The 21,406-nt window shown below is 44.7% G+C and overlaps 3 protein-coding genes across 3 annotated transcripts in view; 1 reads left to right on the top strand and 2 right to left on the bottom strand.

Moving 5' to 3' along the window:
• tprn (taperin) overlaps window positions 1–8,018 on the bottom strand; it is a 26,875-nt gene extending 18,857 nt beyond the window's left edge. The window contains exon 1 of the mRNA XM_069705782.1: window positions 5,660–8,018. Within this exon, the coding sequence (XP_069561883.1) occupies window positions 5,660–7,831 (2,172 nt within the window). The 5' untranslated portion in view covers window positions 7,832–8,018. The remainder of the gene's footprint in view (window positions 1–5,659) is intronic.
• A 1,392-nt stretch (window positions 8,019–9,410) lies between these two features.
• On the bottom strand, window positions 9,411–11,790 carry tmem203 (transmembrane protein 203). The gene is made up of 2 exons (XM_069705797.1): window positions 11,678–11,790; window positions 9,411–11,130 (listed from the first exon to the last, which is right to left on the bottom strand). The coding sequence occupies exon 2, from the start codon at window positions 10,948–10,950 to the stop codon at window positions 10,534–10,536; it is 417 nt and encodes a 138-aa protein (XP_069561898.1). The 5' UTR covers window positions 10,951–11,130; window positions 11,678–11,790; the 3' UTR covers window positions 9,411–10,533.
• Window positions 11,791–12,666: 876 nt separating this feature from the next.
• Window positions 12,667–19,750, top strand: alad (aminolevulinate dehydratase). The gene is made up of 11 exons (XM_069705810.1): window positions 12,667–13,192; window positions 13,332–13,382; window positions 13,841–13,937; window positions 15,096–15,231; window positions 15,361–15,444; window positions 16,607–16,695; window positions 16,899–16,954; window positions 17,030–17,117; window positions 17,206–17,292; window positions 18,095–18,224; window positions 19,149–19,750. Exons 1-11 carry the CDS (start codon window positions 13,074–13,076, stop codon window positions 19,205–19,207), a joined length of 996 nt encoding a protein of 331 aa, XP_069561911.1. The 5' UTR covers window positions 12,667–13,073; the 3' UTR covers window positions 19,208–19,750.
• The last annotated feature ends 1,656 nt before the right edge of the window (window positions 19,751–21,406 follow it).

Below are 21,406 nucleotides of genomic sequence, written 5' to 3' on the forward strand. Positions count from 1 at the left end.
CGTTTAAATTTGACTATTTATAACCTGCTGTATGGATGACATTTAACCCCACAAAAAAAGCTAAAACAACAAAAACTACAGGGGCGCTCTAAACCCAGATAAAGGAAACATACTTCAAATTCATGCACAGAGGAACGTACTGAAAAAACATGATCTGACAAGTATACAGGGAAAGTAGTTACATCAACTGTGATGCCTTTTATTGGTGATATGATTCTTGTTCGCACTAACGTCTAACAAACAAACCAAGAGGTCTGGTGTAAACGTGAAGTCATACCCTCCAAAGGGTAACATTCATCAGACAGTTATGGTGATGTCAGTCTGCATCATCAGAGCTTCGAGGAACTACAGGGAAAAATCAAATGCCAGTAAGTGACTTTATAAGTCTCATTTGTATTTTCTCAGGTGTCATAAAAAGATCACAAAGTACTAACTGATTGTGCGCTTTATTAGTCAAGATAGTGACTGGATTACCTTCCCAAATTAAATTCCTGCCTCCATGATACATTTAGCCCCGTTAAAACAGCCGGTTCAACAAGTGAATGTTGCGTCGTTATTTTATTGTTATTCCGCTGTTAAGCCGTCAAACAGTCAAATCGGTGCCTCTTTGATGGAGGCACGATATTTTACAGTTTAACAATAAACTTTGCTGTCCAAAATGAAATCAGTTCACTGAAACCACGTGCAAACATACCGTGACATCACAGCCGTTTTAAGCTTTGACTTTGAGAATGGGACTCTACTGAAGCCAGAGACTGTTTGAAAACCATACCACACCTTTCAGCTCCATTTTTACATACAGTCCACGAGTGAAACAGTAAACTTAATGGGGAATTTAGTAATCATACATAACTATAAATAAAATAAAAACACACACACACACACATACAATACACAATGATACAGCAATGATCTTTATTTAAGGGCGCTCCAATTCATTTTGGGATATGTTTTCATTTTCCTTCCAGATTTCTAACATAGAACTGCAACAATTATTATGCTCAGTAAGTTGCTCCAACAATAAATATACGTACAGGTCAGCATCACACAAATTACTTCTCTAAGTAAGGTTAGCGGCGCTGCTCCAAAAGCTTTACAGGTGCCCCCTGTTAGCTGCCACATGCCACTGGGTTACTCACTTGCTAGCCAATACCGAGGAACAGCTATTAAATTTAACTGTCGTCTAGCTTCTGTATTAAATATTAAAACCACATATCTACCCTCTATGTATTATAAAATACTGTGGTTGATCCACCTTGTTTTGATGCCACAAGCAAACGGCACCCACTTAAAAGCAGGCAGCTCTTATCCAGCATAGTCAGCGTTCAGTTTTTACACCAGTGTAAACACACTGAACCAAACAGGGCCAAAGCTCCATCCACCCAATCACAGACGTATGCTGATGTAATAGAAATTAAACCTACTTCATCTTCCATTAAAATAACAGTCAATTAGGCCTTTCAGGAACAAACAAACGAGCCTCTTCACCACCACTCGTTAGCGGACAGAATGATTATAAATACACATAAATATGCTGCAGCTATTTAAATATGATCAACCCGAGTGGTTCCTCTACGAACACACATAGCAAACATCGGGTGCAGCATAAAACCTCTTCCTGTCTCTCTCTCCCTCTCACACTCTCTCTCTCTCTCTCTGGATGTTGTGCTGACAAACACTTGGGTCCCTTTTCCCATAATAACCAGTGGTAGGGAGCAGCGACTTCAAGAACAAACCACTCTGCCCCCTCCCATGTCTTCTTGCCATTTCTCCTAAAGCGTTTACCACAAGAGAAAAAAGGAAATCTGCCAATGTTGCCTGCACGAAGCCGCGAGAGATCCAGTCAAACTGCAGATGGAGTCAATCCTGGACGGTGTTTCACTAAAAACCCCAAGTCGATTTTATGCAAATGGGGGAGCGATGTGGTAAAAGAAGCTGCACTTGACCTACATAGCTCTTCCACAATTCCTTCCCCAATAGAGAGGAGATCACAGGAAGCTGGAAGCGAGGGGACAGGCCTTATTAACCAGCACCGCACAGGAATAAAGCAGTGCACTGTGGGTAGAGGAGGGGGGAGGAGGGGGGGGGGGTAAAACAAAGCAGAGAGGAATGACACTACCGGGGAGTCGGAGCTGGATGCGGTCCAAAAACATCACATAACTCAAGAGAGTTCAAAAATCAGAACATGCAGAAAGAGGACGAGCGTAGAGGAAATCTTTTGGAAAATCTAGAGGAAGAGTTGACGCTCTGCATCTGACGTGCATATGGAACATTCTTTTCAGCCAAACTCCTCGTAAAAAAATGGTTTGTTGGAAAAAGAGCGCTTACAAAAAACCCTCCCAATCCCGGACCAGAACGCTGAGCGGAGGCTGCTCTCACAGACGCAGCGCTGAACAAAAATTCCACACAAATTATACAGGCTAGGCCAAGCCTCGATGCTTTTTGTAATTGCCTGCGCAGCCCTGCCCAGAAAAGAAAGAAAAGAAAATCTGGGCCTTGATGATGACCAAGAACAGCAGACGGACAACAAAAGGAGAAAAGAGTTTTGGTTTGTGAGTAACAAGGACAAAAAGGCAGGACGTGTTCACGTGTCACTGCTGCAGCCAGTGGTAATGATCTCCATGTATGTGCACACAATAAAAACACGGCCCACTACTCGGTTTGCATTGGACAAGTCTGCAGATCGACCCCGGTATCTGTCATTGTGAAGGAAAACCCACAGAACGTTATTTTAAATTCCAGTCAGCGTCCCAGAGTTGCCAGTGAAAATATGAAGCTGAATTAGAGGGAAACATGTGGAGAAAACTCTGCTGGAAAGATAAAAGCTATTTAGCGAAAACAATGTTTCGCTTTGACTCGATAAGAGCTGGACAGTTTCCAACACTGCTGGCAACATGATAGTGAGAGATACTCTTGTCAGTACCTTCATCTAAGAGATATATGAACTACATTTTCTCCAGATGTTTTTAAGGGCCGAGCTCAAGACTGGATTTTTAGGACTAATGTTGATATCATGGAGTAAAAAACATTCCGATATGTGCCGATGTTCTTTAAATATTTACAGTATGACTACAAACAAAATTCACAATGATTCCTCAAATATGGTTATCAAACACTTTGGACAATTGAGACAAAGATATGTATGGAAGGAAGATATACGGTTGTTTTTGTCCATGCTGACATCAGTGCCATTAAAAAGTAAACTTCACTGGAAATTTATGTTCTGCAAAAACGAGCTTTCATCGGCGAACATACGCCAATACCAATATATCGGCGATAGGCCAATATGGTCTGATAAAATCCGTCTGATATATCAGTTAAATGGAGAGTGAAGACAAGCTGCCACAAAGGCACCACCTCAAAAAAAAATGGAGTCTAAACCAAGCGGCTAAACCGGCACCGACGTCATCTGTTGGGTTTGTGAACGACCGTTATGAAGCCTCGAGTTCAGGCGCCATCTTGGTAGTTCGGAGCCGGTGGTGACCATATTTGGACGAGCTGGGGAGGAGCGAGGGGTGGATCTGACTCAATCCGATCGGTAACCCGGCGATACTACGTCCCGCACACCGATAGCTTTAACCTGACTGCACTACAGGCCTGTCAATCAAACAGACACGCCCCCCCCCCCCCAAAAAAAAAAAAGTTTCTAATTTATGGCCAGAAAACTAATAAGTAAGAGCGACTTTAGCCAACAAAAAAAATATAACTCGTGGAGAAATTCTATTGACTTAGAATTTTGTGAGACTAGTTGAATGGGAGTCAATGGAGCCGGAGGTTTTTTGGAGCCGACCTCTAGCGGCACTCGGTGGTATTTCAGCTTAAAGCTTTTCCACATCAGCCTCATTTTTCAGACATGGACGCTAACGTCGACTTTTATATACAGTCTATTGTCTGAACTGGAAACATAAGCCAAAGCACTGGAAAAATATTCAAAATTTAAAAAATAGTTTGAATTGAAAGTCAAAGGCATGATTGCTTTTAATAACGATGAGTATAAAAATAATGAATCAAACATACAATAATTAGTGTTTTCTACTGCACACCTGCGTTGGAGAAATAACATGGAGTTATGAGGCGATAAAAAACACAAGTAGAAGAAGTAGCTGGATTTACTCGGAGAGCAGAGGATTACAGAACAGCAGGTCAACGAAACGGGACGGCGAGCCAGCGTGAGAGGTTGTAACACCGGCCTAGATTGAAGGGCTGCCAAAAGGCTCAAAATATTCAGAATTAGAAGCGATGTGCTGCTTTGTAGATCAGACCAGAAAGGTTAGACGTGTGACGTAACTGGAAGAATCCTTAAAGTGCGTCTTGCTTCTCTTTTCGGTGCAGTAGGTGGACGGTTGGGGGACATTGTGCAACCGGGTTGGACTCCCGCTCAGGATGCTGTGGTTACATACCGCACACCCTGAGCATCTCCACCACAGAGATGCCAGTAAAACAAAAGCTAAGAATTCAAGCCACAGGCGGAAATCGTTTCCTCTCCCCTCGTTGCAGATACCAAAGCAACATGAACACCATGGTGCTGGAAACAGTGCTCGACATGCAGGCTGATCCGGCGCAGAATCCACACACAGCCTCGCAAAATTAATTAGAAGCGTTCTTTGATATCTAATTAATCCCTAATAAAGAAACGGGAGCAATGTGCAGCAGGACCTTCACCAGATATGTGATTACGATGGGAGAATAACTGCCGTGCTCAAAACACACTCTCTGCTATCATTTAATTAGGATTTGGGATGAGGCCTGGGAATGTGAACCAGAACTCTGCTGAAATAAACTGTAAAAAAGGGGTTTGTTCCTCTAAGACTGGGACAGGTCAGAGCTGGCCCAAATCCCCGAGAAACCCCGAGAACCAAATACAGCCTTGATGAGATTGTGTAGTCAATAGGCTTGGAGAGCCACCTAACCCAGTAATGCGCTCTGTGACAAATAGCATGCTTTTGTGGAACGGCAGTTCACAGGAAAGAGCGCTGCGTGTCGCTCCCAGTGGCTGTAAACTCACACATTTAATCCACTTAACGCACCAACAAGGCCTGCAGCCGGTCAAGTGATGGGACATGGAGATTTAGACCAGCAAACACACTCACAACACAACACAACACAACACAACACACGAGAGGAACTGTGAGGATTAACCATGAGCTGAAAACAAGGCTTTAAAAAGAAGCTCAGGTGACCAGCGGAGGGTGCCGGCTTGGTTTGAAGAACATTTCAGTGACAGGTGCACAGAGATGCAAAGAAAACCGAAACAGAGCTGCTCCTGTCTGACGCCTGACTACTAAATTTAGATCAGAGGAAAGTTGGATGATTCCCCTGGAAAGATTTGGCACATGGAATATTGGAAGGAAACAGGAGTATTACTACTTTGTGTGTGCTGCAGGGTTGATGTGTTTAATTTCCCTGAAGGAGGATGATCTGGGAATTAAAGCTGCAAATAACAAACGGTCCAAAACCCAAAAGATATTCAGTTTACAGTGATATAAAATGATCACGTTTCACAGGTCAAAACCAGCTGTTTTGCTGACATTTTTGCCGAGACTTCAATCACAGTAGTCAGTAGATGAATCCGCCAACCTTCCCGGCCCTGTTCTCTGTGTGTTCCCTACATACAACAGCCAATAATGCCTCACAGTTTGGTCGACTTTTGTGCACTCACCTTTTTGCCCTCGGAGCCCGTCTTGGTGAGGCAGGACTTTTCCAGGGAAAGGTACCCACCGATGACCTCGATCTCTTCCACAGCAGGGTAGCGCTTCTTCAGCAGAGTGCCCAGCTGGGCGTACGGGGCCTGCGGGGGCGTGGAGCCGGGCGGGGGCTCGCTTGAGGTTTCCTGCTGGGGCTCAGGTGAGCTTGGCTGCGCATCGGGCTCCGCCCTCCGTTTCGGCACCACGGTGAAGGTGTTTCCCTTTTTCCTCTGCACCATGGGGCTGGGAACAGGGACGCGCTGCGGGGGCTCCACCTCAATGTCGTCTATGTTTGTTACCGGCAGCTGATCCCCAGGAGGTTGCTGTGGAGCTGGGGAGGGTGTTGAAGGGACAGGGTAGGGAGCGGGAGGAGAGTCTGATGGGACAGGAGAGAAGGGAGGTGAAGATGGGGGTGAGGCCAGGACAGGTGGCGAGGAGGGAGCTGGGGTGACAGCAGGGGACGGAGACAAAGGTGCTGAGGTGGGAGGGGGAGTGAAACTTGTGGCAACAGTGGGAGACGGGTCAGGCTTGGACGGCCTCACGACCCTCTCCGCCTCCTTCTCCTCCTGCAGTTTCTCCTCTTTCCACTTCGAGGAGGCCGGAGTGAGACTAGGGGTGTGGGAGGTTGGCACTCCTGGTGTGGGCACCTCTGCCACTCTGTGAGAGGGGGAAGACTTCATGGGGCCAGGTGGTGTCACCTCGCTGGTTGCGGATGAGGCAGCGAGACGGCGCTTGGGGATCACCGTGAAGGAGTTTCGGGACTGCAGGCGCAGGTTTGCGAGGGCCCGCGCCTGGGTGTCCCCATCAGGAATTAGGGCGAGGTCTGGCTTTGGGGAGGGATGTATCTCAAAGTCAGGTGTAGATCGTGACACCTTGGGACTTGTGGGGGACTCGGCACGGGCACGGCGGGTCTCCGGAGAGCATGGCACCTTAGGTTTGGGGGACACATCGGCGCCCTCCCAGTCTCTCTCTCTGGTGGGCATGCTTTGCCCCCTGTCCGGCTCATTTCTGGAGGGGACAGCTGTGCTTTCCTCAAACCGCTGACGGAAGGAAGACACGGGCTGCGGGGTCCCGGCAGGACGCCGGGGGCTGCCCTGCTCAGAGACAGCAGGCTGTGGCTTTGGTTTGGAAGACCGGGGACTCTGGAAGACAGGTGACGATGGCTGGCTGCTGCCCGAGGGGCCTGGCCAGGGCTTTGGCACCAGATCTGGCTGTGGCTTGGGCCAGAGTCTCGGCCTGCTGCTGGCACTACAATCCAGCTCCAGCAGGTTCTCTGTGCTGTGGGACTTCTTCTGCAGCTTCCCATAGTTGCTGTCAAACTTCTGCAAGATCCGGCTAACCCTACCTTGACCCTCACCTGTACTCTCGTATGAGACCTCATGATCATTGCGACCCAGGGTGCTCAAGTTCTCCTCGCTCTTGCTTAAAGTGGTGTCATAAATGACCACTTCCTTGGCTCTTATCTCAGTGATAGCACTCCCTCTCCGGTCCAGAAGGTCGTTCAAAGAGCTATAACCACTGACACCGTTTTGTTGCCATTTTGACCCGGTTTTTAACCCCGCGGCTTCCGGAAAGTAATCCGGATCAGACTCAATTATGATAATATTGTCCGCGCGGATAGTCCGTATACCGGGGACGCTGCCGTACAGCTCCAGGATGTGCTGAACGGGGCGAGCGGCGTTCTCCCGGTCCTGCCGCCTCCTGCGCTCCTTCTCCAGCTTGATGAACGGGTTCTCTTCCAGCGGCCCCAGACTTTCCTGGAGCACCAAGCTCTCATGTCTGTCGTCCTCCCTCGATGCCGTCCTCTCGACGTCTACGGGTCGCGGCTCTTTGTTGTTCCCGAAGTGTTGGCTGGCCGTGTTGATGGTGTAGTTCCGCCCGGACCCACCGGTCGCTCCGCTGTCTCTTTTGGCTGCGCCGCCGCCGCCGCTGCCGCTGCTGCTGCTGCCGTTCACATTTCCCGTTGTCTCGCCGTTTAGCCGCTGTGGGCCCGCAGCGCCGGGACTAGTCTCCGGTGCACCGGCTCCCGCAGGTCCGCCACCTTTCGCCTTCCTCCTCTCCAGGATTTCTCGCTTCCAGGCCGGCATCCTCGGGCTCTCTTGTCCGGGCTCTTGGCGGAGGACGCGCACCTCTCCTCCGCCAGACATCGCAGAGGGTTGTTTGGAAGGAATGAGGAGGAGAGATGCAGGCTCCGAGGCGGTCTTGCCGCGGTCCGGTGCGGCTATAAAAGCTGTATCCGGCTCCGTCTGTACCTGCAGCACCGATCACGGCACACTCACACACATCTCCACCGTCTCTTTCTTCACTCCCTCTCTCTCCCTCTGCCTGCCTCCCTTTCTCCTCACAGCCCCTGAACGCGGCCCCGCCCCACTGCAGAAGCACGAGCGGCTTCGGCAAGCCCACACGCTTCCTGATTGGTAGTTACGGTTTACAGACACGCCCCTATCACGTCGGTGAAGGACCACACGTTGAAGCAAGCCACTCCCATTTCTATTGTTGACTGGGCAAGGAAGGTCTGTCAATCAAAGGTGTTGCGTTCAAGTGCCAGCCGCCCCTCCCTTTTTTTTTTTTTGGACAACATTTAACGCCGTAAGGGGACGAATCTTAGATCCGGTGATTAAATACAGATTTGTTGTCAGTATTGTTTGTAATCATACTGCTTCATTTAGCAGGCTATTTAATTATAAGCACCACTAAATGATTAATTACAACAACCATTTCGTTAAACTTGCAAGACTAAGTTTAAATGTCACATTAGAAATGTAAAACACATGGTCAACATTACAATTAAAATCTCAGGAGAACTTAATGCACCATTGTTGTGTCTACTGATTAGTCATGTGCTTTCTTTTGAAAACATCCTCACACAGTCAAATTACAAATTCATTATTGGTGCCCGAGCACCAATTTATTTTATCAGTCGGCCCACAGTTTTCATTTGACATCGTAGATACGCATCCAACGTTGTTCTGTCCGGGGTGTGATACACATTTGTTGTTCAAATCCAGGGCGGATTGGAGGCGGACTACCGTTTATTCAGTATTTGCAGGTGATACCACCTGTCGATAATCCGGCTGCAGTAACCACATGAGCTGAGAAGGAGCCTGCTGCACATGAATCAGCACTAAGAGGGTTATTCTTGGGCGCTACAAGAGATTACTGTACCTCATAAAATATTTATCGCCGAGCCATAATTAAGAACAGCGTGGCTACAGGAAGAAAATAATGATTAAACGCTTGAATAACTAGGTCAAATCAAGTGCCTTATTTCCTCTTTGAAACCGGATTGAGAGATTTAATTCCATCACATACATGGAACATACATGTACTTTCTTTTTTTCTTTCTGGTTATTATTTATTTATGGTAACTTTTATTTTTTCCCAACTCTTTTGAATAAATAATTCATTTCCACTAAATACATCCCTGAATAGCATAGTGTGATGCATCGTACTTAAATCTGCAAATTGATTTCCATACACAGCTAAATGTATTCCTTAAAATGAGCAAGACATATTAATACATGTCAATGAAAGGAAGAGAGGATGATTTCGTCACTAGTCAGTAATGTACGGGATTAAAATACGGGCTATATGTGCAGTGTGAACGACGTGGATATGATTATTTACCTTACGGCATACCACGCCCATATACAAGGCCAGTGGCGCCCCCTTGTGGCCAGAGTCCCTTCCCACCGCCACACTCAAATATTCACGAGACGACAATGGTTTAAATGTTGAGGTTTTATTTACACATATATACAGATGAAAATAAAAGGTGCCACAACAAAAACACAAGAACATACATAACATCCTACAGAATTTCACATCAGGAATTACCTTAAAAATGAGGCCATAAATACGTGCGGTACATACAGAAGGTAGGATCAAAGAAAGATCTAATACATTACATGTTGTGGAAATAAACAGCAATTCTCAGGGAAGATGCGTGCACACAATCCTCTGCTTGTTGAAATCACATTCAGTTCTTCTACATCGGGGGCAAGACTGTGAGCTGACCGATCTCACCGGTGGAGGTGACGAACATGGTCGTGCTGTATGATCAACACTCCCAGCGACAGGCAACAAAGTGAGACACAAGGTAAGAAACTTGACCAGATTTTGTCTGGCAAGCAGCGTCGTCCTCTGGAGGGGGGCGAGGGGGGGACAACAAAGCTGCAGCAACTCTTTGGATCGCTTACCAATGAGAGTTGCCCAAAAAGTTGCCTCTGGCATGACTGCCTTATGGTTTCACCAGTATTTTACTCTTACAAGTGTTGTGTGCGCATGTGCATTAAAACACAACTCTGGTATACATTTTCCTCATGGCTCTTTGTCTACCATTGATTGCACAGTGTAGAGGCACTATTATGTTCCAAACACACATCTGACATGTTTTCAGACTCCTTGTCGTCCTAAAGGTGTGACAGCAACTTACAGTTATTATATATCCTGATGCAAAATTAGCTCAGAATAACCTGCAGCAATTCATTCATTTGTACTGAAAACACAGTAGATAGTCTGGAGCTTTTTCTTTTTTTTTTTTTTTTAAATACTGCATTATATTAACTCAAGCAGGCAAGGAAGTTTTCTGTTGATTTTGAAGCTTTTAGAAATCACAAACTCTAGAAAACTATATTCTGCTGCGACCTGGCACATGAAGAACTCGTGATTTTTTTTTTTTTTTTAATGTAAATAGGTGGCGAGGAGCCAAAAGAAAAACGACACCACGGTTACGCTTTAAATCTCTAACGGCAGATGAAGACTGCTCTCTGCTCCTGTGCCGTCAGCGATGTGACAGCACGATGTGACAGCACGATGTGACAGCACGATGTGACAGCACCGCCTCTCCTCAGTTGACACGGCACGCTCGTATCATCAGCAGCTGCAGCAGGATGAACAGCGGTGACACGATGAGGCCAAACCACAGGTCTCTGGCTTGCTCCTGCTCGGCCAGCTTCTGGCACAGCAGGACCTCGCACACCAGCTTCAGGCTGAGCACCGTCAGCACCCAGAGGAGCCGCAGCACCGCCAGGCGCTTCTCGTTCTCTTGGTAAAGCCGGATGGACACGATGGCCGTGAAGTAGGTGCTGAGGCCGTCCGCGGCGAACAACGGGACAAAAACCAGCCACCAGCTCAGCGTGAGGTTCAACATGTCGGCGCGCAGAGCTACCAGCATGCTGAAGACCAGCAGAGCCAGCAGGTGGAGGAAGAGTTCAAAGGTGGCGAAGCCCAGCCACTGGACCAGCTCCCTCAGGGAGAACAGCATGGCTGAGGACAGCGGGGTCTTCGGCCAGGGACGGACGGACTGAGGACGGCCGAATCAAAACCTGGGCGGCCCTGGTTAGGGGACAAAGTGCTCCGGGGCTGGAGAGCCAGACTGTGGGGGGACGGGGGCGGTTCGGTACTGCAGAGATGACCCACTGCTGGCTACATCTTCAGATCCAACCTGAGGAAGACAACGAGAGTAAGATGAGTACAGGACGTGTTTCCTGGAGCTGCTGTTTCTGAAGCCAGGCTCCATCTTTCCGTATTTCTCTCCTCTGTGTTTGTCTGCAGGTTTTCTCTTCATTATGTGGTCTGCTCAGCTCGTTTATATACGAACTGACGAGATGCTGATTCACGTGACACTTTACAGAGAGACTGAACCAACACCAGAGATCACAGATCAAAATGAAGACAACTAAAAATGTCTCCGACACAATTTGATTAGATTAGAATCAGTTCATGACGTTGTCAGTGAACTGTTTCTCTTCACTGACTCCAGCTGTCCCCCGGCTGATGCTGTTATACCCCGATAGACTTGATAAACGATTTAAATAATCACGTTTCACGTCAACCATCCTCGATGACACACTATGTAGCCTGTGCTAAGCTACATGCTAACCACAGACAGTCAGGAATGAAACAAAACGCTGAAGGCAAAACGTTCGTAACGAAACGCACGACTACGCACATACAAGACGTATTTCACAGGCGATCACATCTAACTTTACCTTAGAAAGAGTCGGGAGTTTTCGTCTCCATCTAGCTGGATGCGAAACTGCCAGTGCACAACAATGCTAAGAAGCTGTTAGCATCATAGCTCCTGCTCATTTCTCGCCGGTCGGAAGTATCGCGAGAAGACCGGACGGTGGCCGAAAAGACTACTTTTTGGACCATAATCGTAAATATATTATCTATATTTAACAGAAAAAAAAACATTCAGCGTGAAATGGTTAATTGTAAGGATTAACTTTTGGACGACAACTGTAAACTAAGAAACTCCGAATTTGTATTAACTTGAATCTAAGCCACTCAATAGGTGGCGGCGCAGACATGCGTCTGTAGGTGGCGGTAGTGACGCGGTGGTAGAACGACAACAACCAAAACCACCGAAGAAGAAAGATTCAAGTGAGAAGAAGTCGACCGTCGTCCTCACGGAAGGTAAAGCTGGCTTCATTTACATTTCATGCACTTTTTATTGACCCTTATAGATTGTAAAGTCACAGATTTACGACAGAAGTTGCTTCAGGGTGTTGTTATTATTATTATTATTATTATTACAATCCGTGTTCGGTACATAGTTGTTTACATGTTTTCTCAGTCAAGGTGACAAAATGACTTGTAATAGAGAGACTTGCAGGAGTTGTGTTAAATTCACTGCTCGATGTGACAGATATGGGATGTTCGTCTTAAAGTGACAGTCGGTGTCATTTAATGCAAAGGGACAGGTTTCTGATCATGCAGCTGATGTCATGTTGTACATTTTTAACCAGCATGTGTACTGTATTGTCTGTAATCTTATTTAAAATGTATTGGCTATAATCGGTATCTGAATTGTGTCCTATTAAGTGACTGCTGATAAAGATCCATTCATTCAAAATGCAAATGCAACCTTTATGTTTGATATTTTTTCACAGGGATAGGAAAAAACAAAATAATCACACACACCAATAATCAAACTGATGTTCAAAAGAATTGATTATGATCCACTGTTGTACGTCACAGTACAAGAGACTAAACTCGTGATAAGAGAAAAATCATCACGATAAAAAAAAAGCACAACATCACAATCTGATTCTTCTGTGACAATGAGCCAGTTCATAATCTTGAAGTATCTCTAAACCCTGTTGGCTTCCATCTGCACCACAAAAACTGGTTCCACATTAAGATAACAGGTTCTTACTGAGCAGAATAATCCTGCTGTGCGTTGACTCAGCAGTGAGACGAAGCCGAGCTGCTGTTTGGAGAAGCAGCACCACGCATGCTTGCTCAGTTTTAACGCTGACTGAGCTGAAGCACAGGAGTGTGAGTTCGGGATTTCGGCTCTGTTTGTGAACCAAAGTCAAAACAGACTCTGACCTGTTCCTTGAATCGTGTCACTGCTGGTTTCTCTCTTTCAGGGTAAAGATGCAGACGCCCGCGCAATCAATCATCCACAGCGGCTACTTCCACCCGACGCTCCGATACTGGCAGACCTGCGCCGCCGATCTGAGACCTGACAATCTCATCTACCCGATCTTCATTACGTAAGTGAGGTTTAATAATCACACGGAAAAGAGTCGACAACAATAAATCTCATCATTGGAGGAATTCAGTGTCGTAGAACATCGTTAAAGATTTAATGGGATCGCTCTCAATCTTGTTCTGTGTCACTTTCTGCTTCAGAGACGGTGCAGATGCAGTGGAGCCCATCGGCAGCCTGCCGGGACAGGCGAGGTAAGGGACAGGAGCCACAGCTGCAGGCTCAGATCATCTCAGCGCCACTTAGTTTTAAAAGCAGACATAAGAACCTGTTTGTTTTCATAAAGAAAAAATGTATATAATTGTTAACGCTGAGAAAAATCCCATGAGACACAGTGTCACCCTGCAGCTGTGAACCCACTGAGGGTGTTGTCAGATAAAAGCAGTGAGGCAGGGCGCAGCCAGAGCCAAACACTGGACCTGGACTGAGATAAGAAGCGAATCCGTTAGACCTTCATTCTGCACAAAACCAAACCACAAACCTCCGCCTACATTCTGTGTCGCACTACAGCTCTTTAAACTCCTGGTTAACATGTGAAATGTTGTGTCATTCTTTATAATAACGTACTGTAATAAAACTTTTAATCCAAGCCTTCTCTACACAACCCGTCTGTGCTGTGATCTTACTGTGGTCTATATTCCTACGTGTGCAGATATGGGGTGAACAAGCTGGAGGGAATGTTGCGGCCGCTTGTGGAGAACGGCTTGAAGTGCGTGCTGATTTTTGGAGTCCCGGCAAAAATAGAAAAGGTATGTCGAACTAAAAAAAAGTGTGGAGAGAACGTGTGTTAATAACCAGACAAAAAAAAAAAAGAATGTGTTTGTCTTGCGGGCGTGTTTTTTTCCCTTCACCCCTTCATCTTCCTGGGCCACTGTGCTGCTTTAGATATATAAAGGTATTGACGACTTTATACTGTATGTGGACTTTCGGGCTATTTTTCACAGTTTTTGCTGGACAGGGTGTAGAAGGATTTGACTGACTTGGACGAACTGACTATGAGCCAGACTTCATCACAAGGAGGCCCAGGTCTAAACCGGCCCTTAAACCCTCGCCCTGCTCACTCTCTCTCAGTCTCCGTGTTTTCATGGAGGGGACGCCACATTAAGTGTCATATCACACCAGTCGCCCTGAAGTGGGTTGTGGGTTATAAAGGGCCACGCGACCGGCGGGGGTGGGGGGTGGTGCAGCACTGCTTTAGAGTCCGTGATGAAACGCCACATACAACATGCGGTTATTTGTAGAGGATGAGTAATAAATTGCCTGATTCACTGTTTTTGGTAAAATTAGTAGTTCCGTTGTATTTTGGAAACTTGCTGAGAAAACGGTGATGAAATGTATTGATTGTTTGACTTGACTTCATATGTTGTGTAATTTCAGGGACTGTGGAGAAAAATAAGGATTTAATCAGATTATGTTAATAAAGCCAAAGAAGTGTGGGAGTTGAATTCTATTCATTCAGTTAATACGTTTGTCTTTCTCGAGCGCATGCTTTGAATCAAGTAATTCGCGTCATTGCCCAATTTACCTACATATCCCTCAATGCTGTGTATAACATCATCTTTCAGTGAAATATGCATTCAATTGGATCTAAAGTATAATTCTGAAATATTTTTAACAGAACAGAAGAGGGCGCCACAAAGCCTCCTGGCGCATTTAGACCTTAACTCGGAGCCATTCCAGTCGCGAGTGTGACTCCACACAGAGCGACCCTCCGTCACAGAGTGGCTTGTATTTTATTAATGCTCTGAGCGCATTCCTGCAGCCACGTTCCAGAATCTTTTGGAAAGCCTGTGACCAGCAGAGTGGACGCTGTTCTAGCTGCACGCGGCTTTAAAGTGACATCGGCAGGAGCTGAGACCCACTCTGTTCCCACTCAAACGCAATGACCTGTGGTGTTTTCTCTTCAGGATGACCGGGGTTCTGGTGCCGACACAGACGACACCCCGGCTGTTCTGGCGGTAAAGAAAATCCGATCGTTGTTCCCGGAGCTGCTGGTGGCGTGCGACCTCTGCTTGTGTCCATATACATCACACGGACACTGTGGTCAGTGTCTCCTCAGAGCATTTACTACCTTTTATCTCACATAAAAATGCAGCAAGATAATGTGCAGCACTTACTTAAGCTGTTTTACTTTTGTGTTTTTCTGTCTTTCGGTGTTTCTTTTTTTTTTAGGTATCCTGAACGAGGACGGCACTCTGAACAATGACGCCAGCTGTCTGCGTTTGGCAGAAGTAGCGCTGGCCTACGCTCGGGCAGGTAAATCTTCTTTCTCCTTTTGGTCTTCTTGAGATGGCTATAGTGCAGACACACAGAAAAAAATAAACTTTTTTCCTTTGACTTGCAATTTTTGCCAATTCCTGCAATTTTACTGCAAAATAAAATAAAAAAAACCTCCCCAAATTGCATAATTTTTATTTAGCAAAAATCTAGCATTTTTATTCACAAGAGTTACAGAAAAAGCTCCACAAACTAGCACAGGACTGATTAATGGTCCGACCAACCAGGGATCAAACCGAGGACTCAGCGTTGTGCCCTCCAACCTGCTGTCAGGTCCTGAGATTGTTTCTATATTTGGGATGTTCCAAACGAAAACCATCGTTCTTACTTCTTCTCACTGTGTTCAGGGATTTTTTTTTATTATATATTAAACTGCAACATTTTTCAACTTGAAATGTTTCAACTATTTGATGACGACCTTGAATAACAAGTTCTGCCCTCGGAGAATCGCTTGAAACTCAATCAAAACATTTACTTGAAGAACGCTTTGAGAGAATGTTTTTAAACTTGGCAGAAACATTCCCTTGGCCAAATGTCAAAGGTCAAGATCACTATCCCATCACATTGGCCCACGCTCACGAACGCAATATATCAGTAACGTCTGGAGGGAAACTTTTCAAATTGATCAAAAATGTTCAATTTAAGGATAAACTGGTAAGACTTTGGTGGTCAAAGGTGAATGTTACTTGAGTTCACGTCCATTTCTCACTATAAGCACGATATTTCAGGAACGGCTGAAGGAAATGTCTACAAATGTGGCACCAACATGCACGTAGATGAACTGCTTGTACGCTACAACTCGAGGCATCCAACCGCCGGGCGGTAATTCTAGTATTTGAGCTAAATCAGAAGCTGATTTACATTTTGTGCCCGATGCAACTATTTTAATGTGATTAATCATTGTGGTTCTCCCTCTCAGTCATGACCCCATTAATTGTTTCCACAAAGTCCACCCAAACACACAGAACAAGCCACGCTGAATAATTTGTCAAGTAGCACGTTAGCGTATTAATAACTCTGAATGGAGACAAAATAAGTGAACAAAATGCTGGAGGTCTTAAAAAGAAAATGATAAACAGGTAATAGGCTAATAAGGAGCCCACATTTAAAAGTAGACTTTATTTATATATTTATTCTGCAGGTTGTCACATCATCGCTCCATCTGACATGATGGATGGACGAGTCGGAGCCATAAAACAGGCGCTGATATCCAATGGTTTGGGAAACAAGGTAAACCTACTGAAAACAGAAAGATGTGCAAACATGACTCAGCAATACAATCCAACAGTTTTCATACGGTGACAAATCCCATGACAAAAAGTACCGAAGGAACATGTCGGCCAGTGTAAGATTGTGGCTCATTAACGTAATCTTTAATAGAATTGAAATGAAATAGAAGAAAATCAATTTGACTGTCTGTTCTCCTCCTCCAGGTGTCAGTGCTGAGCTACAGTGCAAAGTTTGCCTCGTGTTATTACGGTCCTTTCAGGTGAGTGAGCGCTCTGGGATCAGGTGTTCAACAGATCAGTGACACGGAGCTTCAGTCTGCTGTGTTTGTCCACAGGGACGCTGCACAGTCCAAGCCTGCGTTCGGGGACAGACGCTGCTATCAGCTGCCTCCCGGAGCCCGAGGACTCGCCATTCGAGCTGTGGTGAGTTGACGTGTGCGTTCACATCTGGGGGTGCAAGTGTTCGCGCGGAGGCAGCTGTCAGAGATGCTTTTGTTGCTCTGTGCTGCAGGAGCGAGATGTGAGAGAAGGAGCGGACATGCTGATGGTGAAACCGGGTCTGCCGTATCTGGATATCGTGAGAGAAGTCAAAGACAAGGTGTGCAACTCAATTAGTTTCTATTAATCCCACGTCAGTGGAGAGCAAAACTTAGGTACTGTTCCACAGGACAGTATTTAGGTACTTGTGCTTTACTTTATAAAGTTTAGTTTCATTCTCAGTTACTTGATACTTCCATTCCACTACAATTATTTTTCAGCTTTAATTTCTTTTCAGGTGAAGAGTTTACACAAGGCATAACAGAACAAGCTTTAAATTACAACCTGCTGGGTCACATTTCAGACGTCAATAACAGCTTCACCAAACACTCATATTTCCCTCTAAACGTCTCACATGGTTTCATTTAAATAAATGTTCAAATGATCAATGATTAGAGGAAAAACTGGAAACAGGTTGGTGGATCAGAACTTTTTTTTTTTTTTCTTTCATCTGACGACCCCTCAGATTTCTGCCTGGATATAAAACTGGATATAAAGTAGTTCAAACCAGCCCGACCTGCTGCAGCTACAACAGTAATATGCTGCTGACAGCGATGCTTCACTATTAATAATCTAATCATGTCATATGTACTAACATATCAGTCAGAAGGACTGAACCAGGACTATTACATTTATAATTTAACTACATTTTGCTCCTAATACTGATGTACTTTTACTGTTAATGGAGTATTTTTACATTACTGTATTGGTACTTTTACACAAGTAAAGGATCTGAATCCTTCTTCCTCCACTGGCAACACTGCAGTTATGGGAAATTTGATAAATTGCAAAGGATATTTCACAAAACCTTTTCTGAGGTTTCTGTCGGCTAATCCTTGTTTTCCTCCCGCGTCTCGCTTCAGTTCCCCACTCACCCTCTGGCGGTGTACAACGTGTCGGGGGAATTCGCCATGATATGGCACGGCGCGCAGGCCGGAGCGTTTGACCTGCGAGCCGCTGTGATGGAGGCCATGACCGCCTTCCGCAGGGCAGGTGAGAGGGAGCACATGTTAGATGTTCATCCTGTGCACAAGATTGAGCCTTTAAAAGAGCCAATCGCATAGCACGGATGTTGTTTTACATCTTTTTCATACAGCTTGATGTTTCAGAGCAACAGTGAGTGAGTCTCTGTTCATTTGTTCGTATATATGACCCAGGATGATATTGATTGTTAGAAAAAGAAAATGATGTGTGATTAAAACAGTACAAGTGATCAGTGAGAGCAGCAGAGGGCAGAACAGAGGTTCAACCAGCTGAAGAACCAGCCTGTCTGACCCACTGCTCACTGGGTGATGAACTGTGATGCACAATGTTGTTCTTTGTCAAATGAAAAAGGATAAAGAGGAGATTTGGTACTTTTTTTTATTTGAATGTGTCAGTGTGTATGGAAATGTACACATTAAAAACAGTTTTCACACGTAGCTGACTGATGACTTAAATTTAGCTGATTTCAGGGTTCAGTACCAAACAAGGTCACAAAGTGTGTCATCTGGATTTAGAGCTGAATATGTGCAGACACACAAATGAAGTATGTGGTCATTATTTCCTCAAATATATGTAAAAGTTTAGACAGTATGCTGAGGGTGGACATATGTCATGAGTTTGTGACATCACAAACGTACGAAAGTCCCAACAGCACAGTTGCTGAATACAGGCAGTAATGGTGTGCATTTTTCCGTGGACTGAGCATTTTGAAACTTTCAACGTTTTTATAGCACGTAGACCTGCTTAATAATCAAAAAGAAATGGAAAACAGAATTGATACAATATTGGACCTTTAAGTGTAATAAAACGATGTTGTTTCCAGATATGCATGTGTAGGTTATCGTAAGTATGTGTCGTAATAAATCAGTGTTAGTTCAGGTCTAGATGAAATCTCACAGGATACTAGTAGTTTTTTCCTGTTCTGTGATGTAGGCGCTGACATCATCATCACCTACTACACGCCTCAGCTGCTGTCCTGGCTGAAAGAGTAAAGGATGACGATCTGAGGCCGGAGGATGGACAGAAACGAAGGCGGACCAACAGGCAGACTCCTTTAAAACTGCAAACCTGCTGCTGACTCAGTCATATCAAAGTCTAACTCAATCAAGTGAAAACATGTAAATCTGTTTATTTTTAGACAATCTTTTCTATTATTTCTGATCATTTTCATAAGAATAGTTCAAAAAGAAACATACACACGTTTATGTGTGTATCAGGTTGATTTGTGGCTCTGATTATAATGAAAGTGAGTCCTGTATCCAAGTTAACTTTTCTGTTAAAGCTTCTGAAGACTAACATAGAACTAAGACACTGAGAATGTAAATGATTAGTGTGTTTTTAGAAGACAATGTGCCTCCTGTGTGTCATTGGGTTCAGCATTAAATGAAGTCAGTCATCTCTTCTGCTTCACTAAAGTGATTCTGAAATGTACATTTGTATGAATGGTGGCAACACAAATGTGGCTTCTGCCTGACTTGTAAGCCCTCCCTGAACAAGTTCTGACGGACATGAGGAAATAAAGTCACTCATTCAGATCTACAAGAGTGTGTGTTTTATTTAAGTGGGTGCATGTTGTTTAATGACCCTCCATGGAGCTCGTTACACTATGCAGCAGATCTGACCACCTTTCAAAAAACCTTTTTGCCCATTTTGTCTATTATGTAAAAGAACTGTGTCGATTTAGTCTGTGGGGCTCATTTATTTACAGTTAAATCGGTACATTTATTTCTTGTGTCCGTAAAGACCAACATGATCCTTGATTTCATTCCAGTGCTTATTAATATATTGAATGAAAATGAATTTCATTAACAGAAACTGCTTTTGTAGGACATCTCTGCTCTTTCATTGTCCACATTACGGTACTGTACCCACACTGTTTGCACTTATTTTTATTTAGCAAGCCAAACATGTGCCTATTTGATTTTTTTTTTTTGCATTAACAGCTGGATTTAAATTATGAAATTATTTAAAATATATAGAGCCAATAGTTCTAGTATATTAAAGTTGCTAATAACTGTCCAAGGAATATTAGGTTGTCTAATTTATACACCAAGAACATATAAAAGGTCTACCATTAATACTAATGAAATACACATTTGATGATGATGTATCACAATACAGTCCGAAACACTTTTTCAGTATGTTTAAAATTCTTTAATTTTTCTTTTTTTTCTACATCTACGGAGTAAAAACTGGACCTTCCTGTGTGGAGTTTGCATGTTCTCCTTGTGCCTACGTGGGTTCTCTCCGGGTTCTCTGGCTTCCTCCCACCATCCAAAAACATGCACCCTCAGGTTAATTGGGGATTGTACAAAATTGCCCTTAGGTGTGAATGAGAGCGTGAATGGGCTTTGTTTCTGTTTGTCTATAAGTGTTGGCCCTGTGATGGACTGGCGACCTGACCTGTCCAGGGTGAACCCTGCCTCCGCCCAAAGTGAGCTGGGATAGGAGTAGTGAGTGAAGCTTTTCTCTGCTTCAGTTCAACAAGAAGTGGCAGCCTGTGTGATTTATGTAGCTGAATATTAATACACAAAGTCTATGGACACCCACTGTGCTCTATTGTTGGTCAATTGCATTACATATTCATGGTTTTGTCCTCTGCTCTTGGTAATACAAGGTTATAGGGTTATCTGTAATTGATAATCAGCTGTATGCAGAAGCTGCTGTCTGTCTGCAGAGAGAGAATTTAATCCACCTTTGAAAGATCATGTTTCTTAAAACAATGAAAAAAACCACTGGCGGCTAAACTGCGTTTCCATACCAATCATTTGTACTTTTATTCAGTGTTTTTTTCTACTTCTACCAGGCTACTCTGACATAATTCATGTTTTGATGACAGCAAAATTACTCACTGCTAAACTAAGTGAGTTGCTTTGCAGCGAGTAAAGCCCTTGACTGTTGACTTTTGAGTCGTTGTAGAGAAGCTGTAAAATGATGAATCATGAATGTCTAATTCAAGGTGCTGCAGTGTGGGTGGAGGTGATTACAGCTGGACAGAAAGAAAAAGATCCTGTAAGGCTGCAAGCAGCAGCGTCCAAGCACACCGAGCTATTTTAATTGGCTGCATGTAACCCCAATACTCTTCATAAACCTCATTTCAGATCTTTTTACACAAAGGACGAGGGCAGAGTTTCAGCTGAGGGCAAAAAAAGCCACGAGGTTACAGTCAGTTGAGACAATGAAGTGCCTGC

Source organism: Brachyistius frenatus, unplaced genomic scaffold (assembly GCF_029030835.1).
Source record: "Brachyistius frenatus isolate BFR_SWC_R1_liver_20210118 unplaced genomic scaffold, ASM2903083v1 Contig_3, whole genome shotgun sequence".
NCBI lineage: Eukaryota > Metazoa > Chordata > Actinopteri > Embiotocidae > Brachyistius > Brachyistius frenatus.

What these genes read in the sequence shown, in the direction of transcription:
- tmem203 (XM_069705797.1), bottom strand. Translation starts at nt 10,950, where the DNA reads ATGCTGTTCTCCCTGAGGGAGCTGGTCCAGTGGCTGGGCTTCGCCACC.
- alad (XM_069705810.1), top strand. Translation starts at nt 13,074, where the DNA reads ATGCAGACGCCCGCGCAATCAATCATCCACAGCGGCTACTTCCACCCG. An exon ending in TACATCACACGGACACTGTG is followed by an intron (nt 15,232 to 15,360) that starts GTCAGTGTCTCC and finishes TTTTTTTTTTAG; the next exon opens with GTATCCTGAACGAGGACGGC. An exon ending in CCAATGGTTTGGGAAACAAG is followed by an intron (nt 16,696 to 16,898) that starts GTAAACCTACTG and finishes CTCCTCCTCCAG; the next exon opens with GTGTCAGTGCTGAGCTACAG.